Consider the following 26,814-nt stretch of genomic DNA (forward strand, 5'->3'; position numbering starts at 1 on the left):
AACCACTGAAGACTCTCAAATCTTAATATTTTTCTATATACTGGCTAACACGGTTCAAAGATATATCTTTTTCCTGTAATAAAAATACTGTAAGTAATGGATTTTACTGTACTATAAATAGAATTATATTTTCAGTACAAATTCCCATCCTGAACCACCTTTCTTAGTCTCCGTACCATCCCAACCCCCCAGAATGTTATGTTACCTCCTTCCCTATAAAGCAATTATGATTTTTTAAACTTTTTTAAACTATTTTTGAAACAATTTTTGAAAAATTTTTGAAACAATTTTTGAAACTCTCACCAAAGTTTTGGTCCAGTGTTGCATTATTTGTGGTCACTATGGCATCTGTACGTTGAGCAGTGAGGTTTCCCTGTATCACCTTCACAATTGTTTCAGAAATCTTAACAGCTTCATCCATAATGGTGTCTTCTCTACAGAAGTCACTCAGTTTCAGACCTAGGAAAAAGAAAAAGAAAAAAAAAAACTGGGAATTCATGTCTGTTTGACACTAATGTTGAGTAATAAGGCTCAGAAAGCATTTCAGCAAATTGTCTTCAATGAAGTGGGCATATACATGTACATTTTTCAAGATCCTCTTCCTCGTGGAGACCCATGACAGTGTATAAAAGCACACTGCCAAAATAAAAAAAAATCCACAATTGCTTTTGGATGCTAGTCCCCATGTCGTCTCCAAGAAAGCCTTTGTGCATTACTTTCCATCAGGTTTCCTTGGCGCCCAGGAGATTTGTCATCTCTTCCGGGAGACTGTGGAAGGTCTCCTTTTTTTCTGGTAGCTTCCCAAACATTCCCAAAAGAGTTGATAAGTAGGGGTTGCAGTAGGGGTTGCAGTTAGCAAATGGTCAGTAGCATGAGAAAGCAAAATCTGGAAGAACAATCTTGAATCCTCAAAGCTGGAGACCATGAATATTCTTGAAATCCACTGTGCTCGACAGAAGGAGAGCTGTGGGATGAATTTTTACGTGCCTCAGTTGGCACCCAGGAATCAATTAACTAAAATGTGGCTTTCCCCTTATTGTACAAATTGACAAAATATACAAATTCAATACAGTATCTCTACATGCAGGCAAAACCCTTGACAGACTGCAACACCCATCACAACCACTGGGTGGCGTCATATAGCATTGACTTCTCCTGACAGAATATCATTAAATCATGTTTGTTTGTTTTCTAAAGCTGATAATTTTGACATCACCCATCTCAGGATATAGTATGTGAAGCTAAGAGAAAAAGAAAGAAAGGGTACATCTATAATTGTATATTGTGGTACAGACTGAACCAATCATGTAATTGTCCAATTATCCTGGCAATGTCGTATATACAGTATTATAAATGCAAATTGATTAATTAAGCCAGAAATAGACTGATCTAATGGTTTTCTACTCACCTGGATTGTCTGGGAGGCTCTTGAAATAAAAGTGTCCCGTTCTAGAAAAGCAGACAAAACTCTGCAAAATACTGCTGCCTGCTGCCACTAGGGGGAGCTACTTGCATATTTATCAATATTGTTCCTGGAGGTGTAAAAATAGGTATGTAGTGAGCTCCCCCTATTGGTAGCTGTTGGTGAGGAGCTCTGTAGGATCAGATCTCCTGGCAGTACCGTTTACTGAGGTCCTTGGTTTCATTGTTTGTAAGTGGGTCTCTGCTATAGGTATTTTTTTTTTAATAGACAGAACTTAGGAGCCAGTGAGTGCAACATGCGAGGGGTCTGGTATCCAAAACCAGATGTGAATATGAGAAGCACCGGACAATCCCAATAATTATAACCGGTATGTCATATCTTCCAGTGCTCCCTCTAGGTAGTAGGTAACCAGAATGTTATCTTTACATTTCTATCAAGCCAAGGAATTTTAAAGGGATTTTCCCACGAGCAAAGTTAATTTCAATGTTGATTTTAATGAATAGATCTTTGAAAAATAATAACTTACACAATTGGATGTGTTTAAATAAAATGTTCCTGTGCTGAGATAATCTTATAAATGTGCCGCTGCTGTGTACTGTGTAATGGATGTGTCTGACCGTGCAGGGACATGGTCTGATCATACCACAGCTGCTGGGCAGGGGAGGGAGCAAAAGAGTATACAGACATTACAGCACGGGATCACAGCTGATTTTTTTTGTGCGATAAAACATTTCACTGCCTGTTTTTAAAAAAATATTTTACCTTAAAGAAAGAATTATTTGTCACCCCCTGCTGTAATGTCTGTATACTCTTTTGCTCCCTCCCCTGCCCAGGAGATGTGGTATGATCAGACCCTGTTCCTGCACGGTCAGACACAGCCATTACACAGTACACAGCAGGGGCACATTTATAAGATTATCTCAGCACAGGAACATTTTATTTAAACACATCCAATTGTCGAAATTATTATTACTCAAAGATCTATTGATTAAAATGAACTTTGTTTGTGGGAAAACCCCTTTAATCCCTAAATCATAAAAACTGCGCTAATTGCTAATAACACATAATAAAAACATCAGCACAGAATTATCATCTGAACATTGACCCAATAATAAAAAGTTTGGTTTCACTTTCAAGTTATAAAGTCAAGTTTTTGCAGGTGATTTCCAGAATCGTCATCTAAAGTACAAGTTAATGATTGTTTTTCTTTAAAGTTCAGAAATTTCCCGGTTACTTCATTGTACACACAGATACACAATAGGTGTGGTCCCATGTTGTTAGATGGAGAAAATTGCAAAGTGCTTGTAAAAACAAGCAATTTATTACAGATGAGTAAAATGATTCGGAGGACCTTGGTCAAGCGACCGGGTCAGTATTCCGTGGTCACTGGATGGGAACCCTACAAACTGCGTCCTACCTTCCAGCAATCGCAGCTCCTCTTTCGATTAGGTGGCCCGGAGCGACGTCATTGGTGTTGTGCCAGGTCAACGTATGACAGGAGGAGCTGTGGTTGCTGGAAAGTTGGAGGCAGTTCTTAGGACTCCCATCCAGTGACCACAGAAAACCGACCTGGCAGCTAGACCTGGGTTCTGCGACTTTATTGACTCACATCTACAATTTATTTCTGTCCAATCTTCTGCAATTCATGTTTAGAACAAAAGTAGTATATAAACATATTGCTATAGGCAAATAAAGATCCCCTAATTAACGGTAAGGACCCTATTAGTGATGATCAAGTGTGTCCTATTAACTCTTTCTGGCGAGTATGCTTGGGTGCTCGCCGAGTATTTCGGCGTGCTCGGTATTTCATTTATTGCCCCCGCGCTGGCAAATGTCACAGCTTTAAGACAGCTGTGACACATGCCGAGATAGCCTGTTCACCGGGCTATCTCGGCATGTGTCAAAGCTGTCTAACAGCCGTGACACTTTGCGACGCGGTGTCAATGAATGAAACGCTGAGCACGCCAAAATACTCGGAAAGAGTTAATAGAACATACTCAATCATCACTAGACCCTATATGTTAAAAAAACATATTGGCATGATAAGGAACTAGATTTAGTCAGGTATATCCGGATTTTAGATAGGTAAAGTGCTAAGTGCTTCTACTACTACTTCTACTAGGGGAGCAGGGCTGTGAAGTCGGTAAACCAAACCTCCGACTCCTCAATTTACATGACACCAGCTCCGACTCTAGACCCTCAGATCAGGAATAGGACAGACATTTATAGGACATTTCATAACTTTCCCAAATAGTTATGAAAAAATATTCCCCACAAACTGCATTGAACTACTGTACCCAATTTATTATATATTTTAGGAGTCAGAGTCGGTCCATTTTATAACGACTCCGACTCCAACTCCACAGCCCATAGGGGAGGCTCGTAACTGACTATTTTTAGATTGCATATGTTCGGTAGGGGGGATAATAATAATAATAAGATGATAAGTTCTTTGCAATATAATTGCAGGATAGATAGCTCAAAAACTAATAACTAGAAGGATAAACTTCTATTCCAGCCTCCAGAAAAAAAAACATTAAAAAGTTCAGAGAATGATAGATTTCAATAAGTTAAAAGAATAGAAATGCTCACAAGTAGTTTAGATGAAATCATTATGTTCTGCAATGTGCCATCCCCATCAGTCGCGTTGTGAACGGTAAAGAATAGTTGGGATGAAAGGTCGTATCTACGAGGACTGCAACCGCCTGTACGTCCTATGCCAGGCTCAGACTAGAATAAGGAAAAGGTCTGATCATACATGACTGGTGACTGGAATCCCCAGATAAAACACGCCTCAACCTGACATTCTACTCTTTTATCTTTATACCTACATTTATGGCTTCTTCAGTGTCACAGTCAACATACACAAATTGCCTTTTCAGAGAAGAACGTGACTTGAACTGTAGTACCACTTATTGGAAGTAGCGATCCTAAAGTTAATATTGACCCTTTAATAAGCCTTGCCATATGACTTAGGATAAAAGCCAAATCAGATTCTCAGTTTTCAGACACATGTTTCGGGATGTTGCCCCTCATCAGTGCAAAGCATGAGAACTGATTTGGCTGTATGAGAGGCTTCTGACTAAGGTCTAAGGGGTAACATTTCTCCTTGTGGAGAGTGGCTTGTCTGGCATGTCAGTGTAAGGAGCCTTATAACCCATGCAATGCTTTCCTGGGAAATTAAATATGCAAATTGACTCTTCAGAGAGGAAGAGGACATGAACTCTGGTGCTACGTATTTTAAGTAGCAATCCTAAAAGTCAATATCGACCCTTTGACTTAGGATAAAAGCTAAACCAGAATCTCAATTTTCAGACACAGTGTTGCCAGTCAGAGACCTCTCATACAACCAAATCAGATATCATGCTTTGCACAGAAGGGCAGCACCCCCAAATATTTGTCTGCAAATTGAGATTCTGGTTTAGCTTTTATCCTACGTTATGTGACAAGTTAAAAGGTCAATATTGACTTTTATGATGGCTACTTCCAATAGGTGGGAATAGAGTTCAAGTCCTCTTCCTCTTTGATGAGATAATTTGCATATTTAATTTCCAGAGGAGAATTGCATGGCTTATAAGTCTCCTTACACTGGCATGTCAGGCATATCACTCTCCACAAGGAGAAACGTTACCCCTTACACCACAGTAAACATATGAAATGAAACCTGAGTCTGTATAAAGACCCCTCCTCCAACTAGCATTTGTCATTTATAATACTGGTGTTATATCATGTGGCCCCCTAAGATCCACATTGCAACAGCTCATCTACCACACTATTGTCTTTTATGAGAGGATCACATAAAATAGAGGTGTAGCTCTGGGATATACTGTATACATGTTTTTAATTTGGACTTGTAGAGTGTCATAGCGGTGATTCTCACGGTTTGTAAGCACCGTTCTGCTCACTGTGTGCATCGCTCTGCTCCTCTCAGTGTCAGACCATCTCGCGGAGTTGCCTCATGCAACATTTGCAGCACAGGAGAGTCTCCATGCCGCTATAGAGAGGCGCGGCCATACTCTGCAGGAATTTAAAACCACTGTCTCCTGCAGAGTTTTGCTTCCCTGTCCTGTCCCCTGCCAGCAGTGGATATATTATGCAGTTTCTCCCTCCACACCTTGCCAGAGCTGCAGTTTGTCACTAGTTCCCTGTCAAGGTGCAATATTGTTTTGACTCTCCTGTCACCGACGCATCCTGTTTAGTCTGTTCTATCCGCTCCTGGCCCCGGCTTCATATTTTGAACTTGTGCTGCCCGCTCCGTCCTCGGACTATCTGCCAACATTTCTGTCTTCGCCCTCTGTGCTTCGTATTTGTGCCTGTGACCCGCTGGTCCGCTGCTGCAGGTCCGGGGGCTGCCCTGGAGTGGCACTTGGTGACTACCTGGAGCCCAAGACTATCCTTACCTTAGGAGGCTCTAGTGAAGACCAGGCAGTGACTTAGTTACGCCTCTCCAGGGTAAATCCACACCCACCGCCATCACATAGAGAAAGCCTGCGAGTCCTACTATCTCCCCTCACTCATAGAAAGAGCCCCAGATTTTAGCTTTTATTTTGGATCTGGCTTTCTTCTATAACCACACCAAAGAGTATAGCTGCTTAACAGAGTAAAATAAATTAATTTTCTACAAGTTTTGTCTGTTTACAAGTCAGTACATAATCAGAATGTACTGAAGGATTTGCATTTTGAGAATACAAGAGAAATTGGAGAACTGTCAATTTATTCTGTTTTCCAAATTCAGGTGAAATGATGACATTAATGACAAAAGAAGGAATTTCATGCTACCTTCAAAAAATAAATCAATTAATAAAATAAATAAAATTGTGATGTAAAGCTCTTGATCCCTTTTCTGGAATATAATGTTTGCTCACCGCCTAGTGACCATTAGATGTATTACATGTTTATTTTTATTTTTATTTTTTCCTCCAGTTTACGTGACTACACATTTTGCAAGTAATTATCATTGATTATTTCTTATTCCCATCTTTGCAACATTACATTTTAGAGTAATTGGAGAAGATCTCTTGGACTAGGAGCAGAGCAGGAATCTCTCCTGTGAAGGCTGGATTGTTTGCAGTATTTACATTGGTTCCATTATAGGGGTTAATCAATAGTTTCAGAAATAGAGAGGCATGAAGCACGATGCTGCCAAATTTTACAATCAAGCAAATATTCTCTTCTGTATTTGAACCTCTGATAGCAATGAATTGAGAGAGCCGGCGCTTGCACCATCACCTCTCTACTCCCTGGGGAGCAGGGGACCCCCGTTCTGGAGACAGATGCAGGTCCAAGAGTGGATACTTGGACACTGCGGGTTGTATTATTGGGGTCCCTCTGCTGGCACTGTTATATGGGGCACTCATAATTATCAGAGATCATCAGCTAAACTTTTTTTTTTATTGTAGGGGAACTTTGGCGCCATAAGCACTTTGCTAATGGGGGTCTCCATTGTCCCTTCTAATGGGAGAATTCTAGTCCCACTGTAATATATCATGGTCTGTACTTTTCATGTCCTCTTGGAGGTATTTTTGTCATCTGTGTGGGTTTATGAAGGTTTTCCCCATGTTTGTGAGGCTTTCCTTTAGGTAATCTGTTTCCTCCTACTCTCCAAAAACATAGTGACGTCAAAGCCACAGTCCTTACTTAACGCAACCTTAGAAATGATTAAAAAACAGCTTGAATTTTGTTTACAATGCCTTTTATAATGGAACATAATGGAACATTGCCGTAGAACAATAATAATAATATTTTTTATTTCTATAGCACCGACATATTCCGCAGAAACAACAATTTCGCAATCAGATCCAGCTCTCCCCCGTCTGTGTCAGATCACACACCCCGTGTTCTAGTAAAACCAGTAAACTAGACTTAAACACTTTAACCAGTTTTGCAACTTTTCAAAGGAGGAAAAAAGACAAAGTTTTGACTTTTGCATAAAATTCATGAACCGTGTGATCCACATCGATGAATGTGGCGCAAACAAAAATAACACGTCAGCGAATACCACAAGATAGAAAAAGAAAAGTGACTTAAAAAAAAAAATGCAAATAATGAATCCCGCCTATTGTCTCTGACCTTTACCCTCTAGGAATATAGAAAGTGAAAGTGACGTCTGCAGAGATCTTTTAGTTTCTATTCTGCTGCAGGAAGAGCAGAGAACAAGGAAGCATTTTCCTGCTGTCGTCTTCGGAGTCTCCTCGCTTTAGGGGTAAGTCACCGTCTACTTTTAGTCCAAGTTCTTCTGATACAAAATATATTATTATTTTTTTTATTATTATTATTTTTATTGTGCTGACCTCCTGATACAAAATATCTAAAACTATCAGTGATTCTCAGTGTACAAAGTCTCCATTGTCTGGACTCTTCGCATGTTGCCACTTAATTCTCCACCGTCCACCTCCATTCTTCTTCCTTGTTTATATCTTGTACTTTTTTACTCTTTTCTGGGAGATTGTGGAATCAGCAACCTTATACCTTAACCCTTTCAGGACAAGACTATATTTGGCTCAAACGCAACACAAAGAAGACATTTATCTTTGCATCCAAGATTCTTCGCAATTTGCAACATTTTCATATCTTAAATGTTTGCGCCAAATGTATTATTCCATATAATGCATCATTTTTAACAACTATCCCAAAACTTACAAACGACAAGTAAAGGCGGCGTGGTTAACATTTTATCACGAAGGACGACATATTTATAACTACATTTCTTTATAAGTTGCAAAAAGTTGAATATTCTAGAGCGGTCATAGCTGGCAGGAAAAAAAAGAAAAAGGCTGGAACAAACATATTCTTAAAGGAAATCTGTCACATGGTTTTTGCTACCTAATCTGAGAGCAGCGTAATGTAGGGGCAGAGACCCTGATTCCAGTGATGTGTCACTTACTGGGCTGCTTGCTGTAGTTTTTATAAAAATCACTGTTTTATGAGCAGGAGATTATCACTAGATGATTAGCAAACCTGCTGCCAGATAGTCCAACCACACACCCCCACCACTGATTGGCTGATTTCTGCCTATGCACAGTGTACACAGAAAGCTTCTATGAGCGGGATTGTACAGGGCTCAGAGAACTGCTAGATATGCAGTTTATCAAAACTGCAGCAAGTAGCCCAGTAAGTGACACATCGCTGGAATCAGGGTCTCTGCCCCTATATTATGCTGCTTCTCAGATTACAAAGCAAAAACCTGGTGACCGATTCCATTTAAAATCACAAATTGTCATCTTCTTTCTTAGTATTTTTGGGTTTGTGCAAAACTTGAACAGTTTGCACCATTTTGAAGAATTTGGTGCAAAAGTGTCATCACATACCACAAGAAAAAAAAAAAGAAACATGACTTAAAAAATAAACTATAAATGATGAATCAGGCGATTAATCTATAAGGCTATGTGCCCACGTTGCATTTATGAAGCAGAAAATTTCTGCTTCATTTCTGCAAGTCCTCTCCCGGAAAAACGCATGCGGAATTCCGCACGCGTTTATCGCGCATTTTTCGCACGTTTATCACGCGTTTTCCACATGCGGAATTGCCTTGCGTTTTTTATGCATTGGACAAAGGCAATTCTGCTTGCGGAAACGCAAAATTAATTGACATGCTGCGGATTTTTGAACGCGGCATAAACGCTGCGGAAAAATCCGCAGCATGTGCATAGAACTTGCGGAATCCCATTGGGGACCATGGGGTGCGGGTTACCAAGCGTTTTACAAGCGTTTCCGCTGCGGAAACTCCGCATCAAAAACGCTTGAAAAACGCTACGTGGGCACACAGCCTTAAATCGTACGATATTTTCTGCCCATTAAATAACATTATCATTTATCCACCGGTAAACAGACTCCTTCCATAGACATCTACAGGAAATAATGTGCGACCTCTGTCACACAAACACTTATCACTACCAGCAATGTACAAAAGGTACCAGAGAGACTGGGGCACAAGACACGTGTGTGCCTGTCCCCCAATATCATCTTACACATATACCATGCTATAGAATTTCTATAGTAAATATGGTAAAATATTTATTTTTATTATTTCAGATTTCTGACTAAAACCATGGAAACTATTCAGCAGCTAAGAGAAGAGTTGCAAAAACTGAAGGTAATATTGTTATAGTTTCTCATTTATACATTACTGCAACCATTAGAAAGTGCAAACTATTTTTTTTTTAAGTCTTTCAATGCATCGAAAATCAAAAAGAGGGTTTTGCATCAGTATTACAGAGTGAACGGTGAAGAAGTGGCTCATGAGTGGAGAAAGAGGCATAATTCTCTAATAAGATATATTACAGTTTCTTATATTCGCCCGTACTATTGATTGATGCAAAGTTTGTTGCATTTAACCGTCCATTTAACTAAAACATCACTGAAGGAAAGAGTTTGTTTATAGCCGGTAGCTATGCTGATATATAGGTCTGCGAAGGAGCTGCATACACAAAACGGCAAGATCATTTTTTCATTAAGACTGGATGCAAAGTTGTTATTTGATGCACTTGGCATATTTTCACATATATATTCTATCCGTATATTTTACGTACCCATTATAGTCTTTGGGGCTGATCACATTTGTGGACACTTGGGAGAAATGTCCGTCTTTGATCCGAGCAAAGGCTCAAACTCTACTCACAGGTCTGTGGAAAAAAATGTGTTTTCCGAGTGCTTTCTGTTTCTCTGCTATAAGTAGGAGAACCTTTTATATTTTTTATTTTTTTTTTTGCCTACGGAATTTTTTTTTTATACAGGAACCAAAATGAATGAAAAGCAGATCCAGCACAGGGATGAAAAACAGACTTTTTTTTTTCTCGTTTGCAAAAAATAAACGCGTGAATGAGCCCTAATCAAAATGGTTGCAAAAGTCCTCACACCCCTGGATATTTTGATGTTTGGATCATTCAATATGTATTTAAGGCAAAGGGTTTCCTTAATTTTTCAGCAGAATAATGCTACAGACGACGCCTTAGAAGTAATAATAATTCGCCATTCGCATTTCTTTAGGAACAATGTGAGGAAGAAGAAAGCCGCAAATCGCTGGCCATGTTACAGAAACTGGAAGCGGATGATTTAAAAAAAGAGGCCGAAAAACAAATGAATGGGCTGTTAGAGAAGTCATCTGAAATTGAGGCGGCCATGTCCGAAAGGAACGCTCACTACAACGTAAGAACATTCTCGTACCATTCAACGGAGTCATGACCGAGATTAGAAATAGAATGGTTTGCTTTAAGAACATGGGCCGTGTCTGGTATTGCAGTTTTTGAATGCAGGAGGTTGGTTCTGCAATACCGGACGCAGCCCACAGACAAGAGTGGCGCTGTTTACTGGAAAGAAACATTACTTTTTTTTATTTCATATCGCACAATGTTTTCTGTTCTTTATACAAACTTTAGTGGGAGATGCAAGACCTGGAAAGGGAAAGAGATGAATTGGTGAGAAATATTGAAAAACTTGACTGTAAGGTGAAGGAATGGAGGAAGGTATTTGAGATGAAAAGGAATGAATTACAGGTAAGTGAAGGTAAAAGGTGAACACAGAATGAAGATCCCTCATTCTTGTAAAAAATAAAGCCGGACAGTCTTCAAAACAGTTCCCTGACAGCTACCTACAGCCCAACGCACGGATTATCTGAATGATTGGGGCAATCTGTGTATTAAGGTCTGGGGAGCATAAGACCACGGGTTCCCCCCATTATCCCAGGTGTTTCCAGCTATAAATGAACCTTCTCCTTAAAGATTATCTCAGCACAGGAACATTTATTTTAATACATCCAATTGTGGGACTTATTTTTATTGCAAGATCTATTAATTAAAATTGACTTTGTTCTTGGGAAACCCCCCTTTAAGGATTTAGAATTTTCATTGCAGTAAATAGATACATGAGTGTAAACATTCCACTGGTTAATAGGGTGTGTCCCTGCACCGTCTGCACTGATTGGCCAATATTACACCCCCAACTGCCAACAGCCAAATGTCAAAATATTTATCGGTTTCCATAACGAGTAACAGAGGATTCTACAGATTTTTTTTGTTGTTGCCTAGAATATAATTATTCACTAAATTCTATGTTTGAAGATTTGAAGTTTCCAGTTGCACAGTGAACAGGTGCTCAGAGCTGCCAATCACGATCCAGTTTTCATATTTTTAGCTCACACCCCAAAAAATACAAATCACAGTTGAGGTCTGATTGGCTGCTGTGGGTAACTACCGGTAGTCCAATTTTTCTGCTGTCGTTATAAAAAAGACTTCACCCCTCCTAGTATGTAAAAGGAAGCTGCTAAATTATGTATTCTCACCACCGGTTGCTTTGTGATCATGGCCGGCCATGATGGTTTTTTGCTGCCCCTTGGGCAACAGAGTCCCAGTGGGTCCCTCTTCGCTTAAGATCTTTCCTCCTCATCGTACAAGAGTTATAGCTTTTTCATTTTTTGTTCGATGGAGTTTTTTTGGGGACTTGTGTACGAGCTGTCACTTTTATCATTATAATTTTGAGGTCCATTCCGATGTGGACGTTTTTTTCCAGTTTTTTTAGGAGGCAAAATGACTCATTCACTCCTATATAACATTTCCTTAATACAATAGGCTGCTAAACATTTAAACAGAGCTCATTTAATTGAATCATCCCAAGAAAAATTACATAATTTATCCAATTCCATTATTATTAATATTATTATTACTATTATTCTTAATAAAAAAAGGAACCTATCAGTAGGTATTGCCATCTAATCTGAAAGCAGCATAATGTAGAGACAGAGACCCTGATTAAAGCGATGTGTCACTTACTCTGCTGCTGGCTTTACTTTTGGTCACAGTTTTATCAGCAGGAGATTATCACGAGGACTAGTAAACCTGCTTCCATGTAGTCCTCCATATTCATGAGCGCTGTATAACCTAGCCCCCACCACTGATTGGCAGCTTTCTGCCTATGCACAGTGTACACTGAAAGCAGCCAATCAGTGGTGTGGGTGGGGTTATACAGGGCTCAGCATTCAGAGAACTGCTAGATCTGCAGCCGATAAAACTTTTATCAAAACTGCAACAAGCAGCCCAGTAAGTGACACACTTCGCTGGAATCATGGCCTCTGCCCCTACATTATGCTGTACTCAGATGGGGTAGCAAAAACTTGGTGACAGATTCCCTTTAAATAAATTATTGATCTATGCATTTTCCTTAATTTTTTTTCTCTCTTTTCCAGGTTGACAACAGGTTGCCACATAAGGATATAAACTATACAAAAGAAGAGCCGGCTGCAGGAAACCAAAATATGTCCGATATTTCTTACTCCTGTCAGATCATCATTCAAAATCCATACATCTTGCAGGCTGGACAGGCTTTAATAACATTTGAAAATGAAGAAGGTACCTTTAAAGGGAACTAGTAGTATGTCTGTATAGGTGCTGGTGCCAGTCCCTCAATAAAGTTGATACTTTTTTTGTGTAAAGTTTGGATGAGAAATCAAGCGAATAAGCACTATGTAAATAAATAAAATAAATAATTATGTAAATCAGGCTGGAAGTGCACTAGGGACATGTTGCTGCACTTAGGAGAAGCAGTCTAATTGCCCTGACACACCCCCAGTGCACTCCCAGCCTGATTTGTATATGAGTCTACTCTAAATTTCTCAGGACTGGCGCATGGGATCTCTACAAAAAAGGATCTTTTTTCCTGGGGGACAAGTGTCTACTCAGCCATATTACTACTTTTATATGTAAAAATGAGCTTAACTTTTGATACCAAGTATCCCTCTTTTTGAAGTTTGAAGCGAGCTCCGGCGCTGAGCCTGCACCTTTCCCGGCACATGACAGCTGATTTGATCAGCTGTTGTGTCCCTAACAGCCCAGAATGGAATCATGATCGCAGCTTTAAGTCTTCTAAGGGGACTATTAAATAAAGTAAAAAGCAGAAAAAAAAGTTTTAAAAATATTTAAAAAAAAATTGAAAAAATATAAAAGTTCAAACCCCCCCCCCCTTTTGCCCCATTCAAAATAAAACAATAAAAAAATAAAGATACACATATTTGGTATTGCTGCGTTCAGAATCGCCTGATCTATCAATATATAAAAATAATTAATCCAATCAGTAAACAGCGTAACAAGAAAAAAAAAACGCCAGAATTACTTTTTTTTTGGTCGTCTCAGCATTGCAATAAATTGCACGGGCGATCAAAACATTGTATCGACCCCAAAATTGTATCAATAAAAACATCATCTCAGTGTGGAAAAATTTAGACCTCACCCAGCCCCTGAGCCTGAAAAATGGAGACGCTACGAGTCGCAAAATATGGCGCCATTTTTTATTTTTTTTTTACAAACTTTGGCATTTTTTTAAATAAAAAAAATCTATACATGTTTGGTATCTGCAAACTCATAATGACCTGGAGAATCATAATGGCAGGTCAGTTTTAGCATTTAGTGAACATGATAAATAAAGAACTAAAAAAACTATTGTAGAATTGCACTTTTTTTTGCAATTTCACCACACATGGAATTTTTTTCCCCAGTTTCCAGTACACGATATGGTAAAATCAATGGTGTCATTCAAAAGTACAACTCGCCCAGCAAAAATCAAGCCCTCACATGGCCATATTGATAGAAAAATAAAAACGTTATAGCTTTGGGAAGAAGGGGAGCAAAACACGAAGAATCAAAAACGGAAAAATCCAATGTGGTGAAGGGGCTAAAATGGCTTTGGAGCGCCGTGTACACATCTTACATAGAGTTTAGTGGAGCGTTCCATCCGTTCCCTGGGAACCGGATCCGGGCACCGACATTTTCAAGAATCATTATAATAAAATGTAATATCATTTACATTTTTATATTTTTTTTCTACAGTTGCCCAAGGTGTTATTGACAAAGGAAAACATCATGTTGAATTCACTGATGGATTGGAAGAACTGCGAGCTTACAGAGTCCAACTTGGGCGAGCCGTGACATTTGAGGTACAAAAAAAATTGTCTGGTTTAGAAAACCTGTTTTTAAATTCTTTTTTTAATCGAGGGAAGTCCTCCTGTTCAGAACCCTCTTCTTTATAGCAGCTCTGCTCTTTGGCTAACTTTAGGGACCGAGGATATCCATATAGTGGAAACCGTGTAATGCATTTTTTCCCCTATGGGGGCACTGCAGGGAAAATGAGCACATTGCTGCCTGCTTCCCAATTGAATACTGCTGATCGCTGAGTGAGCCAGCAGTGAGATAAAAAAAAGTGGATCCTTTTAAGAAGAGAGAGCACAAATCACATGAAAAACTTTGGTGCCCTGTTGCTTTGCAGTCCTGGGTTCATATCCCCCAGGAAAACATCTGCAAGGAGTTTGTATAGTAACATAGTTTGTAAAGCCGAATAGACTTGCGTCCATCAAGTTCGACCTGTTAGTTCTGTACTTGCTAAAGTTGATCCAGAGGAGGGCAGTGCTTAGCACTGTATGGTGGCTCAGTGGTTATCACTGCAGCCTTGCAGCACTGGGGTCCTGGGTTCAAATCCCACCAAGGACATAATCTGCAAGGAGTTTGTATGTTCTCCCCTTGTTTGCGTGGGTTTCCTCCGGGTTCTCCAGTTTCCTCCCTCACTCCAAAGACATACTGATAGGGAATTTAGATTGTGAGCCCCAATGGGGACAGTGCCCATAATGTCTGTGAAGCGCTGTGGAATTAATGGCTCTATATAAGTGAGTAAAAAAAATAAAAAAATTCCCTACATTTTATATTTGTATCCTGTACGTAACCCCCTCTCATGTACAGCCCCATGGAATCAATGGTGCTCTAAAAATAATGAATAATAATCGGTATTTTGGATCCGAGTGTGAGAGTTTCATCAATGATTTTCATGTATGGATAAATAAATAACAAAACTTCTATACATTACAGTGTTAATTACAGACAGCGCTGATGCCATCTTTGTGATGTCCGTGATTTTCACAGATTCATAGATTTGTATTGGTCCTTTTCATCCGTGACGCTATTAAAAATCGGACATGTGTCTGTGATTTTTGCATGTAAACAAGGTCCGCAAAAAAACACAGACATGTGAATAGCGCCATAGATTATAATGGATACTTGTTCTATCTGCGTAAATCAGGAATAGAACACGTACGTGATTCATGGACTTCTATCCATTTGTGAGTCATAACTTCGGCCTCATTCCGATCTCTCTTGACCTCCTAATTCTTCTATTTCATAGGTCAACATGACCATCTCCAACACAAAAGTACTAATAGGTAATCTTCCTACTAACCTCTCTGAGGAGACCCTGAAGGATAAGCTGGAGCTCACCTTCTACAAGTCTAATGTAGGAGGTGGAGAAGTAGAGTCGGTGGAGTACAACCGGAATAACAATACCGCCTGCATTACTTATAAGGAGGATGGAGGTGAGTGTTTGGTCTGGATGTTCATTGTGAATGAAAAAGCAATGGACATCAATTTTTATTGAGAAACACAACATCTGTGCCCCCAGACAAAAAATACAAATTACCGAAACTCACATTAATGTACGTAGCCGGTCACTGTGCTTGAAGCAGCTCTCTCTCCCCTCTCCCAGCGGGAAGTCTCAGCACAAACTCAAATATCATTGTGTTTATATGAATCTCATGGATACACCTTGTTTGGTGGGTGGGTTAAGTATTTATGGTACTTGGTGCTTTGGCAATAGCACTCCCTTTGCTCATGACATATATTTTTTTACAGTGGTTCATCGTGTCTTAAAGACAAATCAGCATCTGTTAACAGCTGGAGGCGCCAAGTATAAAATTGGAATATCACCACTAATGGGAATAGAACTGAACAAACTACAGGTAAAATTCTGACCTTATGGAGTATATAGTCTTTTATATAGGAACTCTGTGATCCCTACCCAAATTTTGGGCACAATTACCTTTTTATGGTTTATGTCTATTTTATCCCTATTCATGACTATTATTTTTACTATGTGCTTAAGAACTAACAGGCAGGTAGCTGCTAACAGGCGCAACTAAATTACCTGCCTGTTGTGCCCGGTGCTGATCTCTGTTGGCACAGATCGGTCACAGATCACTCCTGCTGCTGATAGTTGGCTCCCCGCAGTTAGGCAGCAGGGAGCCGGCTGTTAATCAGCATGATGTCGGCAGTCACACCCCGTCGACAGAGCAGCTCAGAAGAAGAGCTGCTTTGTTGACATGGGGCAGCTGAATCACGGTAGGAGTCTTGGGTTTCCAAGTGTTTTCGGATGATTCATCAATTGCAACTTTTCAAAAAGTTGCAACATTTTTTGCACAGATGTACTCCCCCCTCCCCACCCCCCTGTAGTGATTTTATGTCCACCTGAAATTTTAATGGAACATGCGACTTTTCGTGCTACGAAGGCGCAAGAAAGGTTAAAGACCAGAATAAAGAGCATTTTTAACTTTGGGCCAAATTCATTGACCACGTGCGCAATTCTGAAGAATTTGATGCAAAAAATATCAAACAATGCCACAAAACAAAAAAAAATGAAAGTGATTTAAAAAAATGCGAATGATGATTAGAACCCAAAGTCTTTACAATGTGTGTCATACATATAAGTCATTACTGTGTTGGTGTATGGAGCGGACTCAGGAGTCGAGCCTGCACCGTGAAGGAGTTAAAGATGTCTAGTGTTGCTGGAATTAGAAGCCACAGACAAGAGTGTCGTCATTCCTGTATCTTATGTAATAATATATTTCATTGTTTGTTTGTTTTTTTTCAGATATTTTCAGGCTTTTGCCGTAGAACTTTGCTGCTGGCGGAGATAAGATCCCAGAAAGACAGTGAAGATGACATTCAGGATCTAGTGGAGATCCATTTTCAGAAACAGAGTAATGGAGGAGGCGAGGTGGAATGCCTTACTTTTTCCCAAAAGAATAAATTGGCGCACTTTGAGAATGATATGGCGTAAAATTGGCAGCAACAAAAGAAAAAAAAAAAGAGATAATCCACAATCTCCCTTTATTCAATGTTGTAAAAAAATAGTTTTATGTAAATCTTTTTAAAATATAAGAGATTAAAGTCATTTTAGTGGGTACATAAGGCAGAACACCGGAAGATGTCATCATGGGGTTAATTCGATATATCCCCTTTTTCTATTTGCCTATCCATAAGGCTGAGTCTGCACAGCGACACGTGCAGCGTGACAGCAATTCTCAGACAAGTAGGGCGACCAAAAAAATTTCCGTTTCTCTACAAATTGCCGTCATGTGACTATTTTCAACTTTTTACTGTAGAAAAAAAAACAAACAGGCAAATTGCATGCACGCCGCAGTCGAATGCGACTAATATGGAAACCTATGCGAAGCGACGTGCGACTAGCAATGGAAGATTGAATACATTTGTAAAAGTTTGCAACTCTGTGTTGCAGTCTCAGAAGGACGCAGGTGGCAATACGACACCATAAGAAAGCGGAAAATGCAACGCTGCGATCTGAATGTAGTGCCACGCGCGTTGCGGTGTAGCCCTGCCATAAATCTCTACGGAGAGTTAACAGTTTTTGCAGCTGATGACAGTGAAAACTGCTCACTCGTCATTTTAAAAGTACTGAAGCCGGTTTATACAACAAGGTAAAGCGAAATCATAATGTGGCTGATAACAGAGAGAAATAGCTCGCAGGCAACAACCAAATTGACATTAAAAATAATTTGTGTGTATTTAAAATCAGGAATATCTGATAATATTTCACCCAACAGGGTAATGTTAGATAAAAAAGTACATACCATCAAAAATAATGTCAAAGGAGAGTGCTTGAAAACAGTGACAGCAGAGAGCGCCCAAAAATAGTACCAGATGAGAACGCTTAAAAACAGTGACAGCAGAGAGCGCCCAAAAATAGTGCCAGATGAGAACGCTTAAAAACAGTGACAGCAGAGAGTGCCCAAAAATAGTGCCAGATGAGAGTGCTTAAAAACAGTGACAGCAGAGAGTGCCCAAAAATAGTGCCAGATGAGAACGCTTAAAAACAGTGACCGCAGAGAGTGCCCAAAAATAGTGCCAGATGAGAACGCTTAAAAACAGTGACCGCAGAGAGTGCCCAAAAATAGTGCCAGATGAGAACGCTTAAAAACAGTGACAGCAGAGAGTGCCCAAAAATAGTGCCAGATGAGAGTGCTTAAAAACAGTGACAGCAGAGAGCGCCCAAAAATAGTGCCAGATGAGAACGCTTAAAAACAGTGACAGCAGAGAGCGCCCAAAAATAGTGCCAGATGAGAGTGCTTAAAAACAGTGACAGCAGAGAGCGCCCAAAAATAGTGCCAGATGAGAGCGCTTAAAAACAGTGACAGCAGAGAGTGCCCAAAAATAGTGCCAGATGAGAACGCTTAAAAACAGTGACAGCAGAGAGCGCCCAAAAATAGTGCCAGATGAGAACGCTTAAAAACAGTGACAGCAGAGAGTGCCCAAAAATAGTACCAGATGAGAAAGCTTAAAAACAGTGACAGCAGAGAGTGCCCAAAAATAGTGCCAGATGAGAACGCTTAAAAACAGTGACAGCAGAGAGCGCCCAAAAATAGTGCCAGATGAGAAAGCTTAAAAACAGTGACAGCAGAGAGTGCCCAAAAATAGTACCAGATGAGAAAGCTTAAAAACAGTGACAGCAGAGAGTGCCCAAAAATAGTGCCAGATGAGAACGCTTAAAAACAGTGACAGCAGAGAGCGCCCAAAAATAGTGCCAGATGAGAACGCTTAAAAACAGTGACAGCAGAGAGCGCCCAAAAATAGTACCAGATGAGAAAGCTTAAAAACAGTGACAGCAGAGAGTGCCCAAAAATAGTGCCAGATGAGAACGCTTAAAAACAGTGACAGCAGAGAGCGCCCAAAAATAGTGCCAGATGAGAGCGCTTAAAAACAGTGACAGCAGAGAGCGCCCAAAAATAGTGCCAGATGAGAGCGCTTAAAAACAGTAACAGCAGAGAGCGCCCAAAAATAGTGCCAGATGAGAACGCTTAAAAACAGTGACAGCAGAGAGCGCCCAAAAATAGTGCCAGATGAGAGCGCTTAAAAACAGTGACAGCAGAGAGCGCCCAAAAATAGTGCCAGATGAGAACGCTTAAAAACAGTGACAGCAGAGAGCGCCCAAAAATAGTGCCAGATGAGAGCGCTTAAAAACAGTGACAGCAGAGAGTGCCCAAAAATAGTGCCAGATGAGAACGCTTAAAACCAGTGACAGCAGAGAGCGCCCAAAAATAGTGCCAGATGAGAACGCTTAAAAACAGTGACAGCAGAGAGCGCCCAAAAATAGTGCCAGATGAGAACGCTTAAGAACAGTGACAGCAGAGAGTGCCCAAAAATAGTGCCAGATGAGAACGCTTAAAAACAGTGACAGCAGAGAGCGCCCAAAAATAGTGCCAGATGAGAGCGCTTAAAAACAGTGACAGCAGAGAGCGCCCAAAAATAGTGCCAGATGAGAGCGCTTAAAAACAGTGACAGCAGAGAGCGCCCAAAAATAGTGCCAGATGAGAACGCTTAAAAACAGTGACAGCAGAGAGTGCCCAAAAATAGTGCCAGATGGGAACGGTTAAAAGCGGTGCCAGCAGAGAACGCAAAAAAAACCCCTTATAATCAGTTCCAATAGAGTGTATTAATAGATTGTTCAGACAGAGTGCTTCCCTGCACACAGTTAAATGTTAAAATTGTGACTGAATGCTGTCTCCACTAGGGGGCGCTCACTGCGTCGGTGTTTCTACCCTCCCATGCTGCACATTTTCTTTGTTTTGTCTGTGATTTAGTGCTGTTAAAAAAAATATGATTTCTTAAAAGTATAATACATTCTGTCAACTTATAAGTCTGTGAAGTGCGGGCGAGTTACTTAATTATATAATTTACTCTCTTTGCAATTCAAAGATCTAATTTACAAATGTACAGAAAAAAAGAAATATGACTGGAGTTTACCTTTAAAAACTGATTCTGTGTCTTTTTGACCACTAGAGGGCACCAGAGGCTGCCGTATCTGTAAAACTGTTTCTTCACCATAGACATCTACAATGTGCGTCCTCTGTTCGGCTTTCTTCACGTGTTAGGAATGTCGACCTTTCTGTTGTGTGATAGGAGCAGAAAAACTGAATTGACAGGTCCGTATAGCGTATGGTGTACTCCACTGTCTATAATGGGGTCCATCATGATGACTGTCATTTTGCCAGAAGGAAAAAAAGTTGCATTATTATTTATTTTTATTTTTTTTGCATCGGAGCCTATAATGCAAATGTGAACGGTTCCCTACCAGGTGCTGCTGTTTTTATATGGGTCTGGTTTGTTTAGTAAATGGCCCCTGTTAACAGTGTGGCCCCGCTAGATAATTTGCACAGGTTCTTGCTTTCCTATGACCAGTCACGGGTGGGCCCCCTGCTCTCTGAGGACCTCATAGCCCCCACAATATGATACTAGTGGTAACGTTCACAAAGCAATGTCCACAAAATGGCCAGATAAACCCCCCCAAATGTCAACTTTTGAGAGTGGTTTTTGCGAGGTGCTGTCCTTTGTAGAATAGATTGTGCCAAAATCTGGATTCTTGGCAAATATATACTCCATTAATTGGAGGCTTGAAGACTTGCATTATCATGGATTATCATGGTCAAGCAGATGCATACTAAACAGCCTAAGATCACCAAGTACAATGCCAAGTGTCGGATTTAGTGGTATAAAGCAAATCGTCACTTTGGAGCATTGGAAACGGGTGATCTAGAGTCATCAATCTCATTTCACTACCTGGCAGTCGGATGAAAGGCGACGGTAATGCAACAACACACACTGTAGACAATAAGCTTCTCCAGTTTTGTGGGAACAGTTGGGGGAAGGCCCCTTCCTGCTCCATCATGACTGTGACCAATGCACACAGCAAGGTGTGCTCTGTGACCAGAGATATTAGCCAGAAACCCCACCACAAATTCTTACAGTCTTACGTGCAAATTGCCTCTTCAGAGAGGAAGAGGACTTGAACTCTATAGCACCACCTGTTGGAATCAGCGATCCTACAAGTCACTATTGACCCTTTAACAAGCCTTGCAATATGACTTAGGATAAAAGCCAAATCAGAATCTCAATTTGCAGACACGGTGTTTCGGGGTATTGCCCCTCATCAGTGCAAAGTATGAGAACTGATTTAGCAGTCTTATGCACGCTGATATAATTTAGAGTGGTGGTCGCCCAGAGATTCGGATGGGCCCCATCATGTAAGCCGTCTCACTTGGAGTTTGCATGCTTAGGTATGGAGACTCGCCAGTGATTGCAACCTGAGCACAGTCCAGGTTTCGCACACATGTGAATTCGGTCTTAATCAGATAATGGGGATTCCCTGTGCTGCGAACAGAGTAGATCCCCTCCCCGACCTCGCACTTATAATCTGCAATCAGTAAAGATTGCACCATAAAAAGAGTTAAATAGTGGAGATCAGAGGTATCTCATCATGGTCATCACGGGCCCAAGCCACAAAGTAAATGTCTTCCCATACTCCGCCACTTAATACCGCTACATAGTGAATGCATAATATTACCATACAGTGGAGGACACGGACACAGAGGGCCCCTGTGCAAGAACAGTATATGGGCCCTTTGCGGTACAATAGCTCACCATAATGCACAATCCCACCAGTTTTGGAGGCAGAAATGGGCTCTTTTTGCCTCATGGGCCCCTGTACATCTGCAAAGGTTGCATCAATGATATATCTGCCCCTGTTACCATACCTCTACAGAGCAACACACACTGCACAAAGACCAATAATACCACTGTACATCTATCACTACATAATGACTAAATTGCACCAAACTGTCACTAAATAACTAAAAACACTATTAAAAAGATGGATATTACCGCCATACACTCTCGCACCCCTCCAATCTATGCTAAACTCTGCTACCCGACTAATCCACCTGTCCCCCCGCTATTCCCCGGCCTCTCCTCTCTGTCAATCCCGTCACTGGCTCCTCATTGCCCAGAGAATCCAGTTCAAAACCCTAACCATGGCATACAAAGCCATCCACAACCTGTCTCCTCCATATATCTCTGACCTAGTCTCCCGGTACATACCTGAACGCAGCCTCCGATCCTCACAAGATCTCCTTCTCTACTCCCCTCTTTTCTCCTCTTCCCATAATCGCATACAAGATTTCTCCCGTGCATCCCCCCTACTCTGGAACTCTCTACCCCAACACATCAGACTCTCGCCTACCGTGGAAACCTTCAAAAGGAACCTGAAGACCCACCTCTTCCGCAAGTCTACAACCTGCAGTAACCATCGCTCCACCATACCGCTGCACGACCAGCTCTATCCTCATCTACTGTATCCTCACCCATCCCTCGCAGATTGTGAGCCCTCGTGTGCAGGGTCCTCTCTCCTCGTGTACCAGTCGCCGTCACGTTTTGTTAAAGATTATTGTAATTGTTCTTGTATGTATACCCCTTTTTCACATGTAAAGCGCCATGGAATAAATGGCGCTATAATAATAAATAATAATAATACAGTGATCATATAGAGGTTTATACCATACCGGCCAACCAATCGATTGCAGTACAATTATAGATAGTGACTCACAGCTGACATTCTGTCTCATTGGGTTTCTTCAGTTTTCCATCCGGCCCAGACCGACATGACGACTTCTTCCAGCCTCTACTCTTCTGTACAGTTTATAAGACACATTTACCGTATTTTTTGGACCTTAAGACTTTTTGAAATTTGGGAGGAAAATGGGGGGTGCGTCTTATGGACCGAACGTATCTTACCGGGGAGTTGCGGTGGTGTTGGAGTGGGATAGCAGGAAGCAGGGCCCTCCGTTCCCTCTCCTCTACAACCCGGCGGCAGCAGCAGAAGACTTGAGATGCCGGTGTCTGGCTGTCGGTGATCTACAGGAAAATGGCAGCCCAAGCCGGCGCATGCGCAGACTAGGAGCTCGGCAGCCATTTCCCTGAGGTCCACGGCTTCAGGAAGATGGCCGTAGCTACCGGAAAAGCAGCGTATGCCACTCTGCTTCACTGCCGACAGCCAAACATCGGCCCCGCAGCATCTCACCTCTTCTGCTGCCGCCGCCGGGTTCCTGAGGGAGGGAACAGAGTGCCCTGCTTCCTGCGATCCTGCTCCACCACCACTGCAACTCCCCGCTGCTGGAGCACCGCCTTCTCACACCCAGGGTCCGCAGCATTCCTCCACTTCCGCCGGCTTCCTGAGGGACCCTGCCTCCTATAACCCCCTCTTCTCCCCTCAGGTAAGATACCTATATACCTATTCAGACTATAAGTCAGACCCATATCTTATAAAAAATATTTTTTTCCTGTTTTCTACCCCAAAATTTGGGGTGCTTCTTATGCTCCGGTGTGCCTTATAGTCCGAAAAATATGGTAACTTCTTTCATTTCCAGCATCATCCCCCACCTATTCCCAACATGCACAAATCCTCATCCTGCCTACACCTGTGCTGTAAAAAAGGGACCCCAATACTAGAAATTGTGTCCTTACTAAAATTACCCCCAAAAAGTGCTATACAAACTCTGTGCCAGATATAGAGCCCCCAAAAATAATAGTGACCCTTTAAAAGTAACATTGCCCCCCCCCCCCCCGTACCATACAAATAGTAAAGATGACCCATTAGTGACTCCTTAAAGGGGTTGTCCAGGTTTGGCACAAAAGTCTGCAGTCACGCTATGTGAATGCAGACGTGTGAACCCTCACAGCGCGCGCATTGTGCACTGCCAGGATTCTTCGGACCCAACCACGAGATCAGGCTGTCATGTGACCACAAGTATGCAATATGCATAGTTCTGGCCACATTCGCACTAAACGTGTGCAGCCTGGCTGACTTCACTCGCATTGAGTGAGGTCGTGCATGTCTAGTCGGAATGTGGCCAGGAGTATGCATGGCGCCAGTGTAAGGTGATGGACATATTGCCCTACTCCCCCTTAATGACATCAGTGCTGTGTATAATGTGATGTGTAATCTGAATAATGTCCTGCATCTTGTGTACATATTGTGTCATGTGAAGTGTAAGATGTTTGCCTATGTAATGTATGTAGTTATGTAAGAAATGTACAGTACAGGATGTGATAGTACAGGATAAGCATTATACGTGCAATAGGCTTAGCGTATAGAGATGTTTTACATTGTTAGTATGAAGCTGTAGGCTGCCCGGCGACAGGTAGCTGGCAGAGACAGGGAGAGTTATAATACCATTAATGTTTGGGAATAGACCACAGTGGGAGGGGAAAGTGCCAGGGAAGGCAGATTACTTCCTGAATAGAGTGAGAAGTTGGAGAGCAAGGAGTGTGCAGTGCTGCCAAAGGTTGATCCCCAACTAGAAGGATACGGGAATCGACAGGAAAGGCAGAATGGCCTTCCACCTTAAAGGGGTCATTGGATAGGACGACGTGTCACGAGAAACCCTGAGTTTGATAAACGCCGAAGGTACAGACCTAAAGAGGATTGAGACTGTGGGATGAGTGAGGGTCCTGAGTGGTGGATCCAGGGCGTCCATAGTGATAGGCTGTGGAGCCGCTGAGCAGGACTGTGGTGACAAGCTAGGCTGTGATGAAGTAGGGCGAAACAGTGTGCTATACCGGCCCTGGAGCAGACTACAGAGCAAGGAAACAATGTCAGTGAAAAGGCTTCTTATTGTGAATGGGACATGTTTAAGACTGTGTACTCGCTATTCCTTGTATATAACCCTCATTAAGTTAAGTAAAGTTATCGTGTTTGTACGGAAGTCTCCTTCATTGATCTGTGGAAGTCGTGGTCCTGCCCGGCCAATACAAACAAAAAGCACAAACTTAAAGTGATAAAAAAATAAAATAACTACCTGCTGTCACCCACCTGGGATGTCTATCCACAGGATAGGCGATAAGTTACCGATCGGTAGGTGTTGACTTTTGGAACTCACACCAATCATCAGAACGGGGAATTTCTGACCGCCAATCCATTCATTCTTCCAGAAAAAGGCGAGCGCAGAGGTCGGCAGCCCCATAGGGAATGAATGGAGCGTAGGTCCCACGTGAGCGCTGCCGCTTCATTCTCATGCGATATAGGTTCCCTGTTCTGCTGATCAGTGGGGGTCATAGTGGTCAGACCCCACTAATCAATAACTTATCACCTATGCAGTGGACAGATGATAATTTGTTTTCACCAGACAATTCCTTTAAGGGAATCTTTTGACTTAAAGTGCTCTTCAATCAGTACCGATCACTTCCCGATGCGGGGAGAAGTGAGGGGCTCCAGATAACCCCTTTAAATGATCACATGACTACACTATTTACTGCTCTGCACTGATTTCTATCCCCGTACACGCTCACCCGTTGACTCACAGGCTGAGATATAATATTCAGAATTTAGTTGTATAATGTTTTTCTGACTCATCAGCTGAAATAGCGACTTCAAACATGTCAGGAACATAAATAATGAAGTACGACACCTGTCTCCACATCCTGAAATAGTAATGCTGACAGATCCGCACAGAACCCACTGCGACAGACGCCGCCGCGCTCACTCTGCTTCATAGTAACATGCAGGGAAGATCACAGACAGTGGATTTACAGAAGAAGTGTGTATTCACAAGCAAATAAATAAAACACAAAAAGGAAGAGAATTCCGATATCGCAAACCTCAAAGGCAGTAAGATCCTGGATATGTCCAGGGAAATATGGTTTCTGTAAATGAACCGGCATGCACAAAATTATTTCTCTCCATTTTTTTGTTATTATTCTATCAGTCATTGCTTGTGGGGGTACCATACTGTATGTAGGGGATCTGTGGGACACCCATACTATGTATAGGGTAGTTGGGGCTCTCGTACTATACAAAGGGAGATGTGGGGCGCCATAAGTGTAAACTGTGTGGGCCCCATTTTGTATATAGGGGAGCTGTGAGGGAATCATACAGTATATAGGGGAGCTGTGGGGGCCCCATACTGTATATTGGGGAACTATGAGACTCCCATACTAAATATAGGGTAGCAGGGGGCTCTCATACTATACAAAGGGAGATGGGGGGCCCCATAACTGTAAGCTGTGGAGGCCCCATATTGTATATAGGGGAGCTGTAGAGGTCCGTATTGTATATAGGGGAGCTGTTGGTAGCCCATAATGTATATAGTGGAGCTGTGTGGGTACATAATGTACATAAGGAAGCTGTGGGCCTCATATTGTATATGAGGGAGCTGTGTTGCCCCATATTGTTTATAGGTAAGCCGCTGGGCTCCATACTATATATAGGGTAGCTGTGGGGGCCCCATATTATATATATATAGGGGAGCTATGGGGCCCATACTGTATATAGGGGAGCTGTGGGAGCACCATATTGTATATATAGGGGAGCTGTGGGGCCCCAAACTGTATATAGTGGAGCTGTGGGGGCTCCATACTGTATATAGGGGAACTTAGGGGCCCTATATTGTATATAGTGGAGCTGTGGGGTCCCATACTGCATGTAGGGGAGCTGTGAGGGGCCCATATTATATATCGATAGCT

At 41.6% G+C, this 26,814-nt stretch overlaps 2 protein-coding genes across 3 annotated transcripts in view; one reads left to right on the plus strand and one right to left on the minus strand.

Moving 5' to 3' along the window:
* LOC141160888 (protein mono-ADP-ribosyltransferase PARP15-like) overlaps positions 1-4,155 on the minus strand; it is a 71,751-nt gene extending 67,596 nt beyond the window's left edge. The window contains exons 1-2 of one of the 2 annotated variants that reach the window (XM_073645693.1): positions 2,841-2,904; positions 304-459 (exon numbers count right to left, since the gene is read on the minus strand). In XM_073645693.1, the coding sequence (XP_073501794.1) occupies positions 304-421 (118 nt within the window). In that variant the 5' untranslated portion in view covers positions 422-459; positions 2,841-2,904. Of the gene's footprint in view, positions 1-303; positions 460-2,840; positions 2,905-4,015 lie in introns of those variants that run through there. The other variant, XM_073645692.1, reaches the window with a different exon arrangement.
* Positions 4,156-7,492: 3,337 nt separating this feature from the next.
* NMI (N-myc and STAT interactor) lies at positions 7,493-24,597 on the plus strand. The gene is made up of 9 exons (XM_073647213.1): positions 7,493-7,625; positions 9,455-9,515; positions 10,409-10,567; positions 10,798-10,914; positions 12,600-12,762; positions 14,236-14,342; positions 15,578-15,764; positions 16,081-16,187; positions 17,096-24,597. Exons 2-9 carry the CDS (start codon positions 9,471-9,473, stop codon positions 17,282-17,284), a joined length of 1,074 nt encoding a protein of 357 aa, XP_073503314.1. The 5' UTR covers positions 7,493-7,625; positions 9,455-9,470; the 3' UTR covers positions 17,285-24,597.
* The last annotated feature ends 2,217 nt before the right edge of the window (positions 24,598-26,814 follow it).

The sequence above is a fragment of the Phyllobates terribilis genome, unplaced genomic scaffold (genome assembly GCF_046119375.1).
Source record: "Phyllobates terribilis strain yellow unplaced genomic scaffold, ASM4611937v1 Scaffold_9__5_contigs__length_417890890, whole genome shotgun sequence".
NCBI classification, from domain to species: domain Eukaryota; kingdom Metazoa; phylum Chordata; class Amphibia; order Anura; family Dendrobatidae; genus Phyllobates; species Phyllobates terribilis.

What these genes read in the sequence shown, in the direction of transcription:
- NMI (XM_073647213.1), top strand. Translation starts at nt 9,471, where the DNA reads ATGGAAACTATTCAGCAGCTAAGAGAAGAGTTGCAAAAACTGAAG. An exon ending in AAAGGAACGCTCACTACAAC is followed by an intron (nt 10,568 to 10,797) that starts GTAAGAACATTC and finishes TACAAACTTTAG; the next exon opens with TGGGAGATGCAAGACCTGGA. An exon ending in TAGAACTGAACAAACTACAG is followed by an intron (nt 16,188 to 17,095) that starts GTAAAATTCTGA and finishes GTTTTTTTTCAG; the next exon opens with ATATTTTCAGGCTTTTGCCG.